General features: G+C 37.1%; 3 protein-coding genes across 3 annotated transcripts in view; 1 reads left to right on the forward strand and 2 right to left on the reverse strand.

The window, feature by feature from the left end:
- Positions 1 to 18,830, reverse strand: part of LOC131139614 (protein FAM177A1-like) — a 96,336-nt gene that overhangs the window by 47,838 nt on the left and 29,668 nt on the right. The gene's annotated exons all lie outside the window — the stretch shown is intronic.
- Positions 76 to 18,818, reverse strand: LOC131139593 (breast cancer metastasis-suppressor 1-like protein-A). Its single transcript, XM_058089336.1, has 12 exons — positions 18,646 to 18,818; positions 8,434 to 8,553; positions 7,487 to 7,764; positions 7,201 to 7,291; positions 6,929 to 7,056; positions 6,342 to 6,421; positions 6,119 to 6,215; positions 4,514 to 4,603; positions 4,366 to 4,430; positions 4,259 to 4,298; positions 2,579 to 2,699; positions 76 to 1,021 (listed from the first exon to the last, which is right to left on the reverse strand). Exons 3-12 carry the CDS (start codon positions 7,620 to 7,622, stop codon positions 904 to 906), a joined length of 966 nt encoding a protein of 321 aa, XP_057945319.1. The 5' UTR covers positions 7,623 to 7,764; positions 8,434 to 8,553; positions 18,646 to 18,818; the 3' UTR covers positions 76 to 903.
- Positions 15,413 to 17,325, forward strand: LOC131139599 (NF-kappa-B inhibitor alpha-like). The gene is made up of 6 exons (XM_058089346.1): positions 15,413 to 15,732; positions 16,023 to 16,128; positions 16,213 to 16,420; positions 16,501 to 16,589; positions 16,665 to 16,925; positions 17,006 to 17,325. The coding sequence occupies exons 1-6, from the start codon at positions 15,503 to 15,505 to the stop codon at positions 17,033 to 17,035; spliced, it is 924 nt and encodes a 307-aa protein (XP_057945329.1). The 5' UTR covers positions 15,413 to 15,502; the 3' UTR covers positions 17,036 to 17,325.

The following is an 18,830-nucleotide window of genomic DNA, read 5'->3' on the forward strand; positions in this document are numbered from 1 at the left end:
ACTATGATGCATTGCAGGACACTTGGTTCCTTGCATTTGCAGTTCAAGTGTACGTCTACTGACAGAAAGGAGAAATAAACGGCACGGTTCGTTTAATGCAGGCTTACCAGTTGAAACCGGGATGCCCACCCCACCATCAGGCACATGAAGGAAGAATCAAACATACCCCACAAACATTAAATCTTCTATGTACAGGAAACGTTGTCTTTCCACGCTTGCTTGATTTCTACTTCAATTTCAGCGCTGCAAAAATACGTTCGAGACATTCAGACATCATACCATCACACCCTCGTGTGGCGTTCAGGTTCATCATTCCCAATTATTGTGCAATATGTGACTACACACACACACACACACACACACACACACACACACACTCTATCAAAGCATGCACTCAAAGCTTCATACAGATCGGACAGGATTGTGGTGACTATGAAACAATGCTAGCAGCATTAGCATCACTAACTGACCCGTTTTAATCCACTTCCAGTCTTTTGATTGCTGCCACATGACACAGTAAGGCTTTCTGCGCACATGTGGATGATTTATTTGTGTGTTGTTTTTTTTTTTTTTTTTTAATTCAGCCAAAGTCTTGTCTCAGAAAGGCACACGACTGCACTTCACTTCGCTTCACCCGCTTTCGTTCTCAGCAGCGCTTTGCACTGGATCTCCTTTTATGGAGAAATGACACTTTGTGACTTTGTCCTTAATATCAACATAAGTACATATTTACAGAGGAGAAGACGCTTTCATGGTTGTTCCATTACGGACAAATAAAGTGGGGGAGGGTGTATTTTTAAGGATGTACTGTGTGTGTGTGTGTGTGTGTGTGTGTGTGTGTGTGTGTGTGTGTGTGTGATCGTGCACATAGCAGGTTTTCGTATTGGAAATCTCAGGACAGTTTCATGAGTGTTTGATGGTGTATTTGCCTTTCTGCAGCTGAGATATGTACAGTTTGGACTTGGTGCCGTCCAGTCGTTTGAACCACACTTCATCGTTGTTGATGGTGGTGATGACGGCGCTGTGGAGATAAAATAAGAGTTAGGAAAAAAAGGACTCACGCTGTTGACGCAATTATATTTTGTAGGTGGGCTTGCTTGGTCTCTCCACTGTAGAGGTCACTGCTCTGTGTGTAGTGTAGCGAGGAGTGCAATGACCTCTACATTGGAGGTTTATGTCATCACGGCCAAAAACATTGGCATGCCAATATATTTGGCCATGACCGTAGATCAGGGGTCTCAAACACGCAGCCCGTGGGCCAAATGTGGCCCGCAGGACACTAGTTTGAGGCCCCCGCCTTGATATGAAGTGCAGTATGGATGCTGTATGGTATCATGTACCCAGAAAAAATTATTACGTTTGATTAATGTTCATGTTAAAGGTTAAATAACTGTTAATAGTTATCCTCCCTATCCGTGTGGAAGTGGTAAGTTTTTGGCTATTTAAGTTGAAAGGAAATAACTCAAAGGCTACCGTTTAGGTCGCTAGCTCTCTAGTTTGCGAGTTAGCATGTGTCTCAAGACCCTGCAGTTGCGCAATATGTTGTAAATGAAAAGAGTATAAATGTGACTATAGTCGTGTTTTGTCATGTCTACAGGGCTCTAATAATGCTTTGTTCATTTTAATCTGAAAAAAATAATTTGTCTACCCACCAACTATATGTGGTTTCTTAAGTTTGTATTATTTGCCGTTTTGTTATTATTATTATTATATTTATTTATTACTGATTGATTTTCTTTATTCTTGATTTGTTTATTTATTTTTCATCTTATTTTGTGCAGAAGAATAAAAATTAAGATATTTGAGAACAGTGGAATGTTTTATCAGAGCTTTTAGATGCATATAGATGTTTTATTATTTGTTTTTATTTATTTGTTTTTAATTTTGACATGTGTTTCTGTTGTAAAACATAAATGAAATATTTCATTAAAAAAATTAGAAAGCTTGAGACTAAATCATACACACCAATGTCATGACATCATTTAACAGGAAGAGTGGTCAATAACCACCCGTTGTGCCACCATGCAGGCAAACTACCTATTGTTATGCAGGACAGTGGTTTACCAGCCACTCCGGACCATAACAACAACAACCCTATTGTGAGCACCCCCAGGTGCCTCCTAAACCCAGATTCAATAGAAATGCCTAAATTCAATGACAACATTCAAACATTACAGTTGGAACAACTTTGATAGGTTACTTTGGTTCTGAAACAAGGATGTGCTATACAGTAGTTGTTGGAACTGTGATCTTCTAGTGTTCTGACACTTTGCGGTAACGGGGACAGGCTGTGACTGCTGATAACACATTTGCATGTGACACAGGCACGACACTACAAATCTCCAGAGGCGAGCATGAAAGCAGGTGTTGCCGGGGTCGTGTTGCTCCAACATCACCGGCAGCACCTAACAGTCACTTCTTGTGCTTTTTAAACACTTTTTTTTGCCTCAAATTCACCATAGTTTTAATTCAGTGATCCCTAGTGTAAGATGTGCTTTGTCGTCCCTAATAATAGTTCAATTTTTTGCATACTGTAATGCAAGATTGAGGTGCAATTCATTCATTCTCACACACAAACCTTGTGGGGAACTCATCTTTCCTGTTGATACAGATGGACTGGCCCCTGCAGTACCACTGGTTGTCGTAGAAAAGTCGACCGTCTTCAGAGCGTGCAACATGTTGGTGTCGGTCCGTTTTGGCTGATGAAGTTTAAAAAGGTGATGATGATAGAAAAGAAATGACCTCAGATTAGCTTGAATGCTTTAAAAAGAGGTGTGACCAAGCACTCACCCCCCGTGAGGGTCACATCGAGAAAAATCAAAAGGATGCAAAGACCGAATTTCATACTAATAATTGGCTTTTTTCATATCAACGTGTGTTACTTTACCAAATCACTTTGACCGAATTTCATACTAATAATAGGCTTTTATTCATATCAACATGTGTTACTTTACATGTGTTACTTTACCAAAGTGATTTGACCGAATTTCATACTAATAATAGACTTTTTTCATATCTAAGCCTATTATTAGTATGAAATTCGGTCGGATCACTTTTGGTAAAGTGACTGAATTTTCATACTAATAATAGAATTTCATACTAATAATAGGCTTTTTTCATATCTAAGCCTATTATTAGTATGAAATTCGGTCAAATCACTTTTGGTAAAGTGACTGAATTTTCATACTAATAATAGGCTTTTTTCATATCAACATGTGTTACTTTACCAAATCACTTTGACCGAATTTTATACTAATAATAGGCTTTTTTCATATCAACATGTGTTACTTTACCAAAAGTGATTTGGTAAAGTAACACATGTTGATATGAAAAAAGCCCATTATTAGTATGAAAAGGTGATTTTTCAACATGTCAACATGTGTTACTTTACCAAATCACTTTTGGTAAAGTAACACATGTTGATATGAAAAAAGCCTATTATTAGTATAAAATTCGGTCAAAGTGATTTGGTAAAGTAACACATGTTGATATGAAAAAAGCCTATTATTAGTATGAAAATTCAGTCACTTTACCAAATCACTTTGACCGAATTTCATACTAATAATGGGCTTTTTTCATATCAACATGTGTTACTTTATTTATTTCATACTAATAATGGGCTTTTATTAATAATTATCGGAACCCAATACCCAATACCGATACTGGATCGGCCTCATGGAAAAATGGGGAAGCAAAGGCCGAATCACTTTTGGTAAAGTAACACATGTTGATATGAAAAAAGCCTATTATTAGTATGAAATTCGGTCTTTGCTTCCCCATTTTTCCATGAGGCCGATCCGGTATCGGTATCGGGTTCCCAGATACCACCGTAATTCAAGTGACGGAAATGCAGAGATTCCTGATCAATGAGCCACATCTCTGCTTTAGTGTTGTCAGCAAACATAGCTAGTAGTAATAGTCAATCATCAAACGTAGCTGAGCATGCGTGTGGGCGGCACTGCATGTGCGGCGACGGCTATGTTTGCTGAAATTCCTCAGGTGTGGTAGCGGCCGACAATAATCTGTTTGCTTAATAAAGCCACTGTTGGCCAACCAAGTCCTCGTCATTATTATAGCATCTGTAGACAATCATAAAAAAATATTGAAGCAAACAAAGCTCTGGTTTTTGGAATACAGAAACAGTATCAGAAGATATCCAAATCCAGGTACCGGGATCGGATAGGAAACAATATGGATATGTGCATTGATCCCTGTGTTTGAGGCAAATATTGAGGAGAACAGGAAGTGAGATTCTCACCATCAACTTTCACCCTGGGCGGTCCAAGAGATGCCATCGCCTGAGAAAACAAAACAAAACATCACAAACATAAAAACACCCAAACTCACTTCCCCCCAAAATATTACCTTCCGTATTGCAGTCCAGTCTTCAAGAATATCCAGATCTTGCAGCATATAAACAATATAAGGCCGTAAAAGAAGAGTTAAAGAAAACAGTCAGGCTAACATAAGGATTTGAGGCTTTGGTTCTGTGGCGGGATGATAGAAAGGATATCAGAAACAACAACTGGCTTCTTCTTCTTAATGGGACAGAATGGGTCTTTCTTCTTATTTTTCCGGGAATGCAATCCATCATTCCACAATTCTGGGAAGTCAAAAAGTGTGGATTAGAAAATGAAAATCCACATTAGAGCAATCAAAAATGCCACCTCATACTTATTCAGTACTTCCTTCTAGACCACGTTCATACACTGAGGACAAAACTATAGCTATAACTAAAACTAAACTATCGTTCTAATCAACTGATTAGGCAATCAGTGATTGGAATAGACGCTCAAGTCCCATGGAATTTTAATTCTTCATTCTTATCAGGAAACTTGTATGCGTCCAACTTTGTGGAAACACTTTGGGAAGCCCCCCCCAATCCGAATGAACAAAGCATGCTCCACAAAAAAGGCAGAACACAGAGTCATGGCATGGCATGTCGCGGGTCCACCGTCAGTGACCTTTGACCTCACAAATGCTGAAAAAATTCCCAAAATCTTGTGGACCATGTTCCCACCACACTGGTTGTAACTTCACAGGGAATACTAACTTTACATGTCATTCCATTATTATTATTTTTGCACATGACACAAAATGAGGTGATGATGCAACTACACACTAATAGATGACACTTAAGAAAAAAAATAAATAGCCACATGGTATGGATAATTTGCATGTAAAAACACACTTGACAGCAAAGAAGAAGTGGAAGAGCATGGAGGAGTGTCGTGTGCAGAAGGTGCAGTTTAACTCTAATTGTGAAAACTATAAATAGTTCAGGGTGTTAATTTGTAAATAAATTGTTATTTTGATTTAAAACAACCATTTTTGTTGTTTTGTTTGTGCTGTGGCCACGGAAGCAAACAGTGAAAGTTATGCTTGAAATGCTTCTTTTCACAAAAAGCTGGTTTTGTCCCTTTTTTAGTCGGGAACTGATATTTTCCTGAAACTTACCTATGTTCTCCTTCTGATTACTAAACAACAGAAAAAGGTAGAAAAAAAAAACCCGCGACCATTGTAAGGATAAGTGGTATGAAATGAGTGGATGAATTTTAGAGCCCTCCAGACGTGAAGTAACACCCCTATAGTGAACTTTATACTCATATTACCCAATATAGTAGACATAATAAGAGAAAATAAGATATTTTTACGCTGTATGGCGGACGAGTGATTAGCGCGAGGGCCTCACAGCTCGGAGACCCGAGTTCAATACCACCCTCGGTCATCTATGTGTGGAGTTTGCATGTTCTCCCCCGTGCATGCGTGGGTTTTCTCCGAGTACTCCGGTTTCCCCCCACATTCCAAAAACATGCTAGGTTAATTAGCGACTCCAAATTGTCCATAGGTATGAATGTGAGTATGAATGGTTGTTTGTCTATATGTGCCCTGTGATTAGCTGACGACCAGTCTCTTTGCCCGAAGACTGCTGGGATAGGCTCCAGCACCCCCGCGACCCTCGTGAAGATAAGCTTTAAAAAATGAATGAATGAATGCTTGAGAAATGTAGGACGAGTTAGCGGACAATAATTGAGGCGGAATAAGAAGTAGAGGAATAACTCAGCATTCACACAATAACAATTAAGCGCCCTTTCCCAGTGGTATATCTCCTTGGTACCTGAGGTGATATCAATACTGTGTCGGTCCTCTTCCAGTCGTCGTATCTTCTCCTCCAGCTCACTTTGCACGGTGTCAAACAGAAGCAGCTTCTCACTCTTGGGAAAAAAAACACACATGGGTCAACATTTTGTGTATGCGGAAGCAGCTCATCTATTGCCACAGACATTCTATCCTGGATTGTGAAATGATAGAACTCGATCTCCATTCTATTTCATTATCACCTCCCAGTGCTGGCAGGCTGCCTGGATCTCACAGTCGTACTTGTTCTTCACCGACTCCAAGCACAGCTCTTTGTAGATGCCTGCAAGACATCCAGTCAAACGTTAGTAATGATAAATGAATCATGAATTTATTGACATTACATATAGTTTTGTGTTCGATTTGGTGGCATTATTAAACTGTGGCAGCGTCTGATAAAGTTATGTAATGTTTCACAGCACATAGCTGTGGTGCGTTTAAGAACCGACGAACAAGTTGCAAAATGTTCTCCCCGTGCATGCGTGGGTTTTCTCCGGGTACTCCGGTTTCCTCCCACATTCCAAAAACATGCTAGGTTAATTAGCGACTCCAAATTGTCCATAGGTATGAATGTGAGTGTGAATGGTTGTTTGTCTATATGTGCCGTGTGATTGGCTGGCCACCAGTCCAGGGTGTACCCCGCCTCTCGTACAAAGACAGCTGGGATAGGCTCCAGCACCCCCCACGACCCTCATGAGGAAAAGCGGTAGAAAATGAATGAATGAAATAAAAGTGGGTCACGACTTGTGGGTCCAGGTTTGAGAACCCCTGATATAAACCACATGCATACCTGCCACTTTGGTCCTGATCTGCATGTTCTCCTGCAGATTGGCTAAAGGTTCCAGGTATTCCTGGGCACATCCAGCCATCACCTCCTGCAGCTTGATGTCTACCTGACTCAGACGTTCCTTATACAATCTTTAAAAACAACAAAAAGTTACTGTTTACATGTTACTTTTAAATAATGACTGACAGTTGACAAGAACGTGACAGTTGAACGCACCACTGAGAATCAGCATCAACACACCGCCTCTTCGAATTTCTGACATTTACAGAACTTACTGTTCCTTCAAATCTGTGAACTGTTTCTCAAGAGTAGTCATTTCGTCCAGGCACTCCATCCTCCTCCTCTCACAATCTTCATCATCCATCTCTGTTCATGTGAAGACATGGCAGATTTAGTATCGCCATAGTAACTAAACAAATAGCATCGCCACAGTGCATAAACACAATATTTACATCATTAGAGTCAAGCTGTGACATTTCCCAGTGAGATTATAACTGACAGGCAATTATGTAATGTGAATATAACAGTGTGGTGATGTTTAAGGCCCATTTTTTTTCCTACCAGAGCTGTCTCCATCTTCAGACACCGACGTGCTAACCGTGTCCTCCTCGTCTGTGCTGCTAGCATCTTGCTCCGGAAAATCCACCTCCATTTCTTCGTGGTTATTTTCCTTCTTCTCCCGGGAATGAACCGGCATAACGACTTAAAATCCACGCAACCGTTCACGCCGTGGTGGTATCGTTAGTTTGAACACCGGCGGAAGACGGTGTTGTAGCTAAGAGGTAGCTAACCGGTTAGCATAGACCGCATCAAGACAGCTGGGAATGCAAACATGGCTCCTGTGGACCAATCAGAAGAGGTTTTACTCAGGTTATCCAATCAAATGTTGATATGCACAACTAGTGGTGGATGGGAACTGTTGTGGGATTTGTAGTTTTATTGGTTATACAGGGACGTTTTGTTTTTCGACATTTGTGAGGTTATTTACTTCAAATAAAATAAATAAATTATAAAATAAATGTTCTGTAAATGATAAAAAGTGTACAGTGGTAGATAGTTTGCTCAATATGAAGAATAGAAACTTAAAATAGAAAAATAAATAAGTAAATAAATTATCCATAAATAAGTAAAAGTTGACAGAAACTTAAAAACTTTTAAAAGTCAGAAATAACATAAAATAAATAAATAAAAGATTACATATGTTACATTATTATTGTTCAAAAATAAAAAAAATTATGTCAGTTACAGTTTGACCTTGGCGGATTAATTCATAATATTTATTTAATGCAGGATTTTTTTTAAATTATTTGCAAAAAAAAACAAATGAAGTAAACCAGTTCCACACACAAAAAAACAGCAAAAACACCAGTTTTAACTGTGACCCAAAAAAATGAATGGATATACATCCATGATATCATCAATCATTCAATTTAGAAACCACAGTGGTCTTAGCTTCTATGCTGACAGACACAAAAAAGCAGAAATGAATCAACTGGATAGAGTGATACCATGCCGTCATTTTGGTTGCGGTTTATCATGCAATCCCACGATTTCCGTGCTGTCTGCCAACGTGGTCCATTTTCAACTGCATGTGGGTCAGGAAACTTTGCTGTCTGATTTCTGTAGCGCTGCAGTGCGAAGGCAGAAATTCAGAGTTTGCACAACTTCAAGGTTGTTTAGTCGCAGGAGCACTGCGGATTAAAGGCGTGGGTGATTCTCCAAATATAGGTATTGATCCGATACTAAATAAATACAGGGTCTGTGTTATTGATATAGATACTTTTTTACCGTACATACAATTGTTTGAGCCAAATAAAGTACAGGTAAATAGATCAAGAAGAACAAAAACTACTATTGTTTCTCAAAAACACAAGAAAAAACAGATATAGTTCTGAAAAAAAAACAAAAAAACGCCTGTCCCGTCACACCCGTATCGATCAGTATTGATTCTACCGTTGGTATCAGTGCTCTCAATATCTGGACTCATCCCCCAAAAGACCTTATGATAAGTGATTTTCTCTATTTATTTAAGTAGAATTTATTTATGAATTTTTATTTATTTATTTATTTTATAAATATATTTATTTATATATTTTATATATTTATTTATTTATATATTTTTCCTTATTTCTAAACATTTACAAATTTATAAACACAAATGTTTTCATACTTACAGCATAGAAAACCAATTCACAACCTTCTAAACTATTTCTTTCAACATTATTAGAGCCCTCTAGACATAAAATAACACCCCTATAGTCACTTTTACACTTGTATTACCCAATATAGTAGACATAGTAACAGAAAATATGACATAAATAAGACTTCATGTGGGGGCTGCAATGCGCAGACCTCACACCTAGGAGACGCGGGTTCAATTCCACTCTCGGCTATGTCTGTGTGGAGTTTGCATGTTCTCCCCGTGCATGCGTGGGTTTTCACATTCCAAAAACATGCTAGGTTAATTAGCGACTCCAAATTGTCCATAGGTATGAATGTGAATGGTTGTTTGTCTATATGTGCCCTGTGATTGGCTGGAGAACAGTCCAGGGTGTACCCCGCCTCTTGCCCGGAGACAGCTATATGACAAAGACAGAAGTAACATTACAACCTTTAAAGTAGCAATAAAGTAGCGTAGGTGTGTACGTACACAGCGGGAATGCCTGAGGATGGAAATAAAGGTATTGCCCCTTCTGTGAAACACACCCACTCTCTGCACATTCATCGCAATAGTGGGTCATGCATGACAAAGGACGTTCACCGACCTTTTCAACTTCTTTTTGAAACTTTCAGTCAGTAGTCTTTGTCTCGCATGTTGTCGGCCACTCTTTCAGAATGCTGATGATAATTTCCTCTACCAGTTAGATTGTGGCCTTGTAATATACGTGCTGATATTTTATTTATGCTACTATCACACTTAAATACTGTCATAAATGACTTCGATACTCATGCTGAGAGGGAGGTGTACTTTCAGTGGGTGTGGAAGTGTTATGTAAGTGAACAAAGGTCTGGTCCGGTGGAGGATTACTGTAATATGTGAGTGACGCCTCCCTTCAGAATACAGGAATGTGTCATGATTGATATTTTCAGTTGGGTGAATGGACCCTTATATATATGGAAGCTCGTAAAAAATTATCTCAATGATAGGTCAAAATAATGAGATTCATTCATTCATTTTGTACCGCTTATCCTCACGAGGGTCGCGAGGGTGTTGGAGCCTATCCCAGCTGTCTTCGAGCGAGAGGCAAGGTACACCAATGGTGGCCAGCCAATCACAGGGCACATATAGACAAACAACCTTTCACACTCACATTCATACCTATGGACAATTTGGAGCTGCTAATTAACCTAGCATGTTTTTGGAATGTGGGAGGAAACCGGAGTACCCGGAGTAAAACCCACGCATGCACGGGGAGAACATGCAAACTCCATACAGAGATGATGGGATTGAACTCGGGTTTCCTAGCTGTGAGGTCTGCGCGCTAACCACTCGTCCGCCGTGCAGACCCGAAATAATGAGACAAAAAGTTGAAATTCTGAGAGTCGAAATAAAAAGATAGAAAGTCGAACTAATAAGATAGAAAGTCAAAATAAGATAAAAAGTTGAAATAACGAGATAAAGTCGAAATAATGAGGAGTCGAAATAACGAGATAAGTCAAAATAACGAGAAAACAAGTCAAAATAACGAGATAGAAAGTCGAAATAACAAGATAAAAAGTTGAAATAACAAGATAAAAAGTTGAAATAACGAGATAGTCGAAATAACGAGATAAAGTCAAAATAACAAGAATATGTCAAAATAACAAGATAAGTCGAAATAACGAGAAAACAAGTCGAAATAACGAGATAGAAAGTCATAATAATGAGATAAGAAAGTCGAAATAACGAGATAAGAAAGTCAAAATAACAAGATAAGAAAGTCGAAATAACAAGATAAAGTCGAAATAACGAGATAAAGTCGAACTAACGAGATAAAGTCGAAATAACGAGATATAGTCGAAATGACGAGAAAACAAGTCGAAATAACGAGAAAACAAGTCAAAATAACGAGATAGAAAGTCATAATAATGAGGTAGAATGTCAAAATAACAAGATAAGAAAGTCGAAATAACAAGATAAAGTCGAAATAACAAGATAAAAAGTTTAAATAACGAGATAGTCGAAATAACGAGATAAGTCGAAATAATGAGAAAACAAGTCGAAACAACGAGGTAGAAAGTCATAATAATGAGATAAGAAAGTCGAAATAACGAGATAAGAAAGTCGAAATAACAAGATAAAGTCGAAATAACGAGATAGTCGAAATAACGAGATAGTCGAAATAACGACATAAGTCGAAATAACGAGAAAACAAGTCGAAATAACGAGATAGAAAGTCATAATAATGAGATAAGAAAGTCGAAATAACAAGATAAGAAAGTCGAAATAACAAGATAGTCAAAATAACGAGATAAAGTCAAAATAAGATAGTCGAAATAACGAGATAAGTCAAAATAACGAGATAGAAAGTCACAATAATGAGGTAGAAAGTCATAATAATGAGATAATAAAGTCATAATAATGAGATAAACTGCATTTTGTTGCCCTGTACAAGTGACATGAGCAATAACAATAAAGTTGAATCTAATCTAATCTAATCTAATAAAAAGTCGAAATAACGAGATAAAGTCGAAATAACGAGATAGTCGAAATAACGCGATAAGTCGAAATAATGAGAAAACAAGTTGAAACAACGAGGTAGAAAGTCATAATAATGAGATAAGAAAGTTGAAATAACGAGATAAGAAAGTCCAAATAACAAGATAAAGTCGAAATAAAGAGATAAAGTCAAAATAACGATATAAGTCGAAATAATGAGAAAACAAGTCGAAATAACGAGATAGAAAGTCATAATAATGAGATAAGAAAGTCGAAATAAGATAAAGTCGAAATAATGAGATAAAGTCAAAATAAGATAAAGTCGAAATAATGAGATAAAGTCAAAATAAGATAAAGTCGAAATAACGAGATAAGTCGAAATAACAAGATAAGTCAAAATAACGAGATAGAAAGTCATAATAATGAGATAAAAAGTTGAAATAACAAGATAAGAAAGTCGAAATAACAAGATAAGAAAGTGGAAATAAGATAAAGTCGAAATAACGAGATAAAAAGTTGAAATAACGAGATTGGAATGTGGGAGGAAACCGGGGTACCAGGAGAAAACCCACGCATGCACGGGGAGAACATGCAAACTCCACACAGAGATGGCCGAGGGTGGAATTGAACCCTGGTCTCCTCGGTGTGAAGTCTGCGCGCTAACCACTCGACCACCGTGCCACCCCAACTCTGTGTTATTTTAATTAAAAAAAAAACAAAACACCACCACTCCTTTTCCAACAGTTAGCATAACAGCACATTTTTCTATGACATCAACAGAAGGTAAACCCTACCGATATACACTATGTCGTTTGTACTGCACTTGACACTCGAATGACAGCGCTTGTTTCCATAACAACCACATAAACACAAAGCAAAAGTACCAGCTTGCATAGTCTTTGCAGCAACAACAACAAAAAAAAATCTACAAAGCTGTAAGTGGAAGTCCCGTAGTTTCCTGTGTACGGTGTTAATATCTGTCCAAGTATTGTTACACTGTGTATATTTTCACTGTGAGAACTTCGCAAGAACAGTTTGTCCTCGGTTTCTTTGTTGTGCCACACGGCAGAGATGAAAGATTGCTTGGAATTACGAGGAGATTGCGTGCACGCATACAGTATGAGTGGCATGTGACTCACGCTCAAAAGACAAAGACACACGGCATCCCATTTGGGTGTGTTTAGACGCCATTCACGTCTCTTGCACACAATGTGATCTCCCTCAAATAGGGTGCCAACGCTTGGATACTGTTGCTATGTAGTTTGAAAAAAAAAACGCTTCATAAAGTAAAGTGCCGGGGCGAAATATAATATTGCACCGGGGGAAAAAAATAGACACATTTATGATAATTCAGCATGAAAATTCCAGCACATGTAGTGCAAAAAAAAACCAAAACAACAACAGGCAAAACAGCAGTTCTTCTGCTTCCTGCAGTATTTGCAAAGACAGGCAAGTCCAGAACATCCTCTTACGGCACATGATGCTCGGGTGTCACAATACCATACTGTTCAGGGACCCAATTAAAATACAAGAAAATGCATGCACTAAGTCCATAGTTCATAAAACATAGAAAAAGTGCATTAAAAAAAGTCATAACAGACAGAACATCAATTAAAGTTGCAGAAAAAGTTATACGGTCACAGGAATAATGTCAAAAATATTACGGTAAGAGGATCATGATGAGTTAAATTTTAGCTACTAACTAACAAAATGCCGTTGTAATAAATATAATATAATATATATAATAAATAATAAATAATAAATAATAAATAATAAATAATAAATAATAAATAATAAATAATAAATAATAAATAATAAATAATAAATAATAAATAATAAATAATAAATAATAAATAATAAATAATAAATAATAAATAATATGTGGAGAATAAATGGATGACATCAAATATGAACAATGTACAGCGTAAACAGTAATTTGTACAAATAATTTAAATAATTTAGACATTAGCTATTATTGAATAGCATTAACAGTCGTTTCTTGTTTGTTGCAGTTACACAAAGTAGGATTTAATATTTAATCAATGAAATATTTTTGTAGTTAGAACACAAAAAAAAGTGTTTACTACGTTCTAACTGCAATTTAACATTATTAGAGCCCCCTAGACATAACTTAGCACCCCTATAGTTGCCTTTACACTCATATTACCTGATATTCAGTTGTAGCCATAAAAGAAAATAATACATTTAAAGCCAAATAAAGACTAATGCTTGTATGTGTTGTGTTTTACTACGGGGGATTGCGGAGCAGGATTGCGGACAGGAAGTGATGTGAGGGGTTCAAATTCCGACATGCAATAAAAGGCTGTTGCGTCTACATTACAGTAACATTACTGGCATCTAGTGACCGGTATACTAGATGCCTACTACATCTGTAGTACTACATCTACAATCCTATCATATTTCAATGCGTCTTCTGAATGCATTATCTTTGTATTTTTGTTCCATTTACATAACACTGACTTAAATATGATTATTTTTGACTAATATACTGGGTTAAAAAAATATTTTCAAAACTGGAAATAAGTCATTTTATGGAAAATTGTACTATAATTTCCCCAAACAAAGATCAACTCTTCAAGGATGCCCCACTCTCATATATAAATAATAAATAATAAATAATAAATAATAAATAATAAATAGTAAATAGTAAATAATAAATAATAAATAATAAATAATAAATAATAAATAATAAATAATAAATAATAAATAATAAATAATAAATAATAAAGTGGAGAATAAATAGATGACATCAAATATGAACAATGTACAGCGTAAACAGTAATTTTTACAAATAATTTAAATAATTTAAACATTAGCTATTATTGAATGAACAGTCGTTTCTTGTTTTGTTGCAGTTCCACAAAGTAGGATTTAATATTTAATCAATGAAATATTTTTGTAGTTGACCGGTCTAGAGTAGAGTACTCTACAATAGAGTACTACATCTACAATCCTATCATATTTAAATGCGTCTTCTGAATGCATTATCTTTTTATTTTTGTTACATTTACATAACATTGACTTAAATATGATTATTTTTGACTAATATACTGGGTTACAAATATTTTCAAAAGTGGAAATAAGTCATTTTATGGAAAATCGCACTATAATTACCCCAAACAAAGATCAACTCTTCAAGGATGCCCCACTCTCATTTATAAATAAAAAATAAAAAATAAAAAATAAAAAATAAAAAATAAAAAATAAAAAATAAAAAATAAAAAATAAAAAATAAAAAATAAAAAATAAAAAATAAAAAATAAAAAATAAAAAATAAAAATGTGGAGAATAAATAGATAACATCAAATATGAACAATGTACAGCGTAAACAGTAATTTATACAAATAATTTAAATAATTTAGACATTCGCTATTATTGAATAATTATTGTCGTTTCTTGTTTGTTGCAGTTCCACAAAGTAGGATTTAATATTTAATCAATGAAATACTGAAATACTGAATAATGAAATTGACTAATATACTGGGTTACAAATATTTTCAAAAGTGGAAATAAGTCATTCTATGGAAAATCGCACTATAATTTCCCCAAACAAAGATCAACTCTTCAAGGATGCCCCACTCTCATTTATGGCCACCATTCACAAACATCCCCTGTGGGTATCTTAAAAGGAAACTACAAGTTTTCATGTTGACTTATTAAGGGCTGGAGGATGGGTGAAGGTGGAGGGGGGGGGGGATTTTTTTCTCACAAAAACCCAGCCCTGCTTGGCGTGTGATTTCCCTGCTCCTGTCTTTAGATAAGTCAATTGGAAATCCCCGCAGAGAGAGGCTCCTCCCAGGCAGACAGGCGCACAAAAACCCAGTGCGCCTGCCTTCCTCTGCGCAAACTGACCCTTCGGATGTTTGCGTGTGCGTGTGCGTGTGTTGTGCACACTGTGTGTCTTTCTCACAGCCAACATGGACGTCCAAGGAGTATCTCACCACGATAATTTTACGGATTATAACAATATGGAAGCCAAACAGGGGAAAATATTACCCTGCCAGGACGAGCGTTTTGATAGCGGTCTGGATTCTCTAAAAGAGGACGATCTGGTCAGCTACATGGAGCATTTGACCGTGCACGTCAGCGAGGAGCATGTGCATGAATACGAGCAGTGGAGAAGCGTCGTGACAGACGACGGTGACACGTAAGTGTTTTTTTTTTTTTGCACAAAACTAGAAAAGTGCGCATTTATTTATGCAAAAACGTTTTTTTCTAACAATGCAAAAACGAAATAAGATATTGCATAAAGGATGTTTAAAAGTTGGGTGTATGGGCGGAGCCTAGGAAAGTCCCTGGCCCCACGCCAGTAACTGATAAAAGCATCAGACGTGTCAAACTGGTGGAAACAAGCAAAAACTCCACTCTTGCGAAACGCTCCTTTTGCACAGGCGTCCATTTTTTTTTACTTAACTTCTCCCTCCATGTATCTGATAGGCTTCTGCACTTGGCCGTCATTCATGAAGGCATCGAACAAGCCCGGCAGATGATCAAACTGTCCCACAATCACCCGTTTCTTAACGTACAGAACCACCAAAGACAGGTATGACAAAAACTTCATTTGAATGTGTGTAATGTAATAATGCTAATGCTAAAAACAAACAAAAAAAATTAATGTCCCTTGCAGACAGCTCTGCACATAGCCGTGATCACGGAACAGCCGCAATTGGTGGAACAGCTCCTGAAAGCAGGTTCCGACCCCCGACTCGCCGACGACAACGGCAACACTGCGCTTCACATAGCCTGCAAGAAAGGCTCACTGGCTTGTTTCGGCGTCATCACCCAAAACTGCCACCGCCATCTTACATCTATGCTCTCTTTCTCCAACTACAACGGTATGTTCAAGAAACGCATAAAAAATCACAAAAAAAAAAAATGAGTGGCTGTTATATTTTTTTTTTTGTTGCTCTCTAAGGATATAACTGTCTTCACCTGGCGTCCATTCAAGGCTACATTTCATTAGTGGAGAGTCTAGTTCGATTGGGTGCCGACGTCAATGCGCAGGTAAGGCGCCCCCCCGCCCCGCACGTCTGCATGTTGAAACTCGAGGAAATAACGTTAAGTTTTTTTGTAATACAGGAACAATGCAGCGGAAGAACGGCGTTACATTTGGCCGTGGATGTCCAAAACCCGACATTGGTTCGTCGCCTCATCGATTTAGGCGCAGACGTCAACTGCTTAAATTACGGCGGTTTCACGCCGTATCATCTCACTTACGGGCGACAAAATGACGACATACGGCGACAACTGCATGAGAAGACGGCACTGGAGCTGAGGGCATTACCCGACAGCGAATCAGACGACAGTGACATGGAGGATCTGGACCTGTCCGAGGACGAGGTCAGTTTTTTTTAAAAAAAAAGGGTCAATATCGGTTTTAGAATATCGACATATTTTAACGTTCTTCTTCTCCTTCGCAGTTGTATGACGACATAAAGTTCGGGAAGTAAAATCAACCACTCGTGGTGATGAAAGAGCTGCTATCGGGGTCATCAAGCCACGGCCCGAACACCTGCCAAGAAGGCCATAACAGTGCTGGCCCACAAGAAGGAATACAGTGTCCGGTTCCGGTCCACAACACACAAGCAAGACCAAGAACCACAGTTGTCTCTGTAATACCGTATAAGGATGTGAATCATGTAGTAAAGTGTACATACAGAGATATTATTTTTATACCTGTAAATATGTTAAACACTATCAAACAAAATAATACACATAATAAAAAACATTTAAATATGAATTACTGGTCTGTGTGAGGCATGTGTTTTTTTTTTTTGTTTTTTTTTTACTGGAACACAACCACAATTACTCACACGACACATCGACTTGACAGCGCTCGAGAGTTACGAGCCACGTTGTGAAAGACACACGGGTTCAAAACCGTCCCGTTTATAAACGCCATGCAAGCATGTGGGATTTCCTCGTATTGGGCGAGGTCACAAAGTGTGTGAGTCACAGCGTAAAAAAGTCCCAAACTATTGAACGCTCAGCCCTACCTAGTAATGAAGACATAATAAACGATCCAGATTGCTTAATTCATCATAGCAAGCAGGAAGCTTTGAAATTATTAGATATGTATTTTTTTTCCAGAACTGGTCCTAATGTTAAGTCATTGTAATTTTAATAGCAGCACACAGCCTATGATTGTAAACATGTGCAAGGCCGTGGAGACGTGCACGGGACTTCACGGGGGTTTCCACATGCTCGACTTGCTTCCTCATTTCTACAATCAGGAGATCACAGAATTCTAGATGACAACAGAAGATACAGATATGATTTATGGATAGGGAGAGAACATCCAAAAAGGGGGATTTGGGTACAGGGTGTCATTCAGAGATAGGTGGAGTGCAAGACAAATGATTTTATGATTCTGGAATACTGCCTGACTAACTGATGATGTCACTGCTGATTAAAAGGAGGATGATGTCAATATCGGTCACCAATAGAAATGCAGAGCTGCCATTTCCCAAAATACACCACAGAAAATTAGTATTGAATTGGAGACACACATGATCTAATATTACATGATCTGCATTATTATGTTTCCCAAAACAATATTTTTCATTTTACAATTTAATTAAATAACATAAAATTAAATTAAATTAAATACAATTTAATTTAATAAAATTTAATTAAATTAAATTTAATTAAATTTAAATAAAATTTAAAATTTCCTTCATTATTATTAAAATATTCACACACATCAGCTTTGACTTTGGAGAACATTGACTGACAGTTTTGCATCTTTTGGATGCGGAGGATGATGTCAATATCGGTCACCAATAGAAATGCAGAGCTGCCATTTCACAAAATACACCACAGAAAATTAGTATTGAATTGGAGACACACATGAGCTAATATTACATGATCTGCATTATTATGTTTCCCAAAACAATATTTTTCATTTAAAATTTAATTAAATTTAATTAAATTTAATAAAATTTAATTTAATTAAATTTAAATAAAATTTAAAATTTCCTTCATTATTATTAAAATATTCACACACATCAGCTTTGACTTTGGAGAACATTGACTGACATTTTTCAAAACAAAGACCTACCCGATTACTCCATTCATTCAAACGACGAAGAAAATAGTTAGTTTCATGCCTAAATATATTGCTAATGTACTCGTGTTTTAGGTGTAAAGGTTTAAAAAAAAAAATGTAAAAATTGGGTCAATTCTACAATGCCTCATGTCAGTCATGTGACTTTGCTGCATTCAGAGCTACAACAGGAAGCAGAG

The sequence above is a fragment of the Doryrhamphus excisus genome, chromosome 1 (genome assembly GCF_030265055.1).
Source record: "Doryrhamphus excisus isolate RoL2022-K1 chromosome 1, RoL_Dexc_1.0, whole genome shotgun sequence".
NCBI classification, from domain to species: Eukaryota; Metazoa; Chordata; class Actinopteri; order Syngnathiformes; family Syngnathidae; genus Doryrhamphus; species Doryrhamphus excisus.

Excerpts from the sequence above, each read along its gene's own strand:
- LOC131139599 (XM_058089346.1), top strand. The coding sequence starts at position 15,503 with ATGGACGTCCAAGGAGTATCTCACCACGATAATTTTACGGATTATAAC. Across the intron at positions 15,733-16,022 it reads GTGACAGACGACGGTGACAC|GCTTCTGCACTTGGCCGTCA; the intron begins GTAAGTGTTTTT and ends TGTATCTGATAG. Across the intron at positions 16,129-16,212 it reads TACAGAACCACCAAAGACAG|ACAGCTCTGCACATAGCCGT; the intron begins GTATGACAAAAA and ends TGTCCCTTGCAG.
- LOC131139593 (XM_058089336.1), bottom strand. The coding sequence starts at position 7,622 with ATGCCGGTTCATTCCCGGGAGAAGAAGGAAAATAACCACGAAGAAATG. Across the intron at positions 6,422-6,928 it reads GATCAGGACCAAAGTGGCAG|GCATCTACAAAGAGCTGTGC; the intron begins GTATGCATGTGG and ends GATGTCTTGCAG. Across the intron at positions 4,431-4,513 it reads GAAGCCAGTTGTTGTTTCTG|GGCCTTATATTGTTTATATG; the intron begins ATATCCTTTCTA and ends CTCTTCTTTTAC.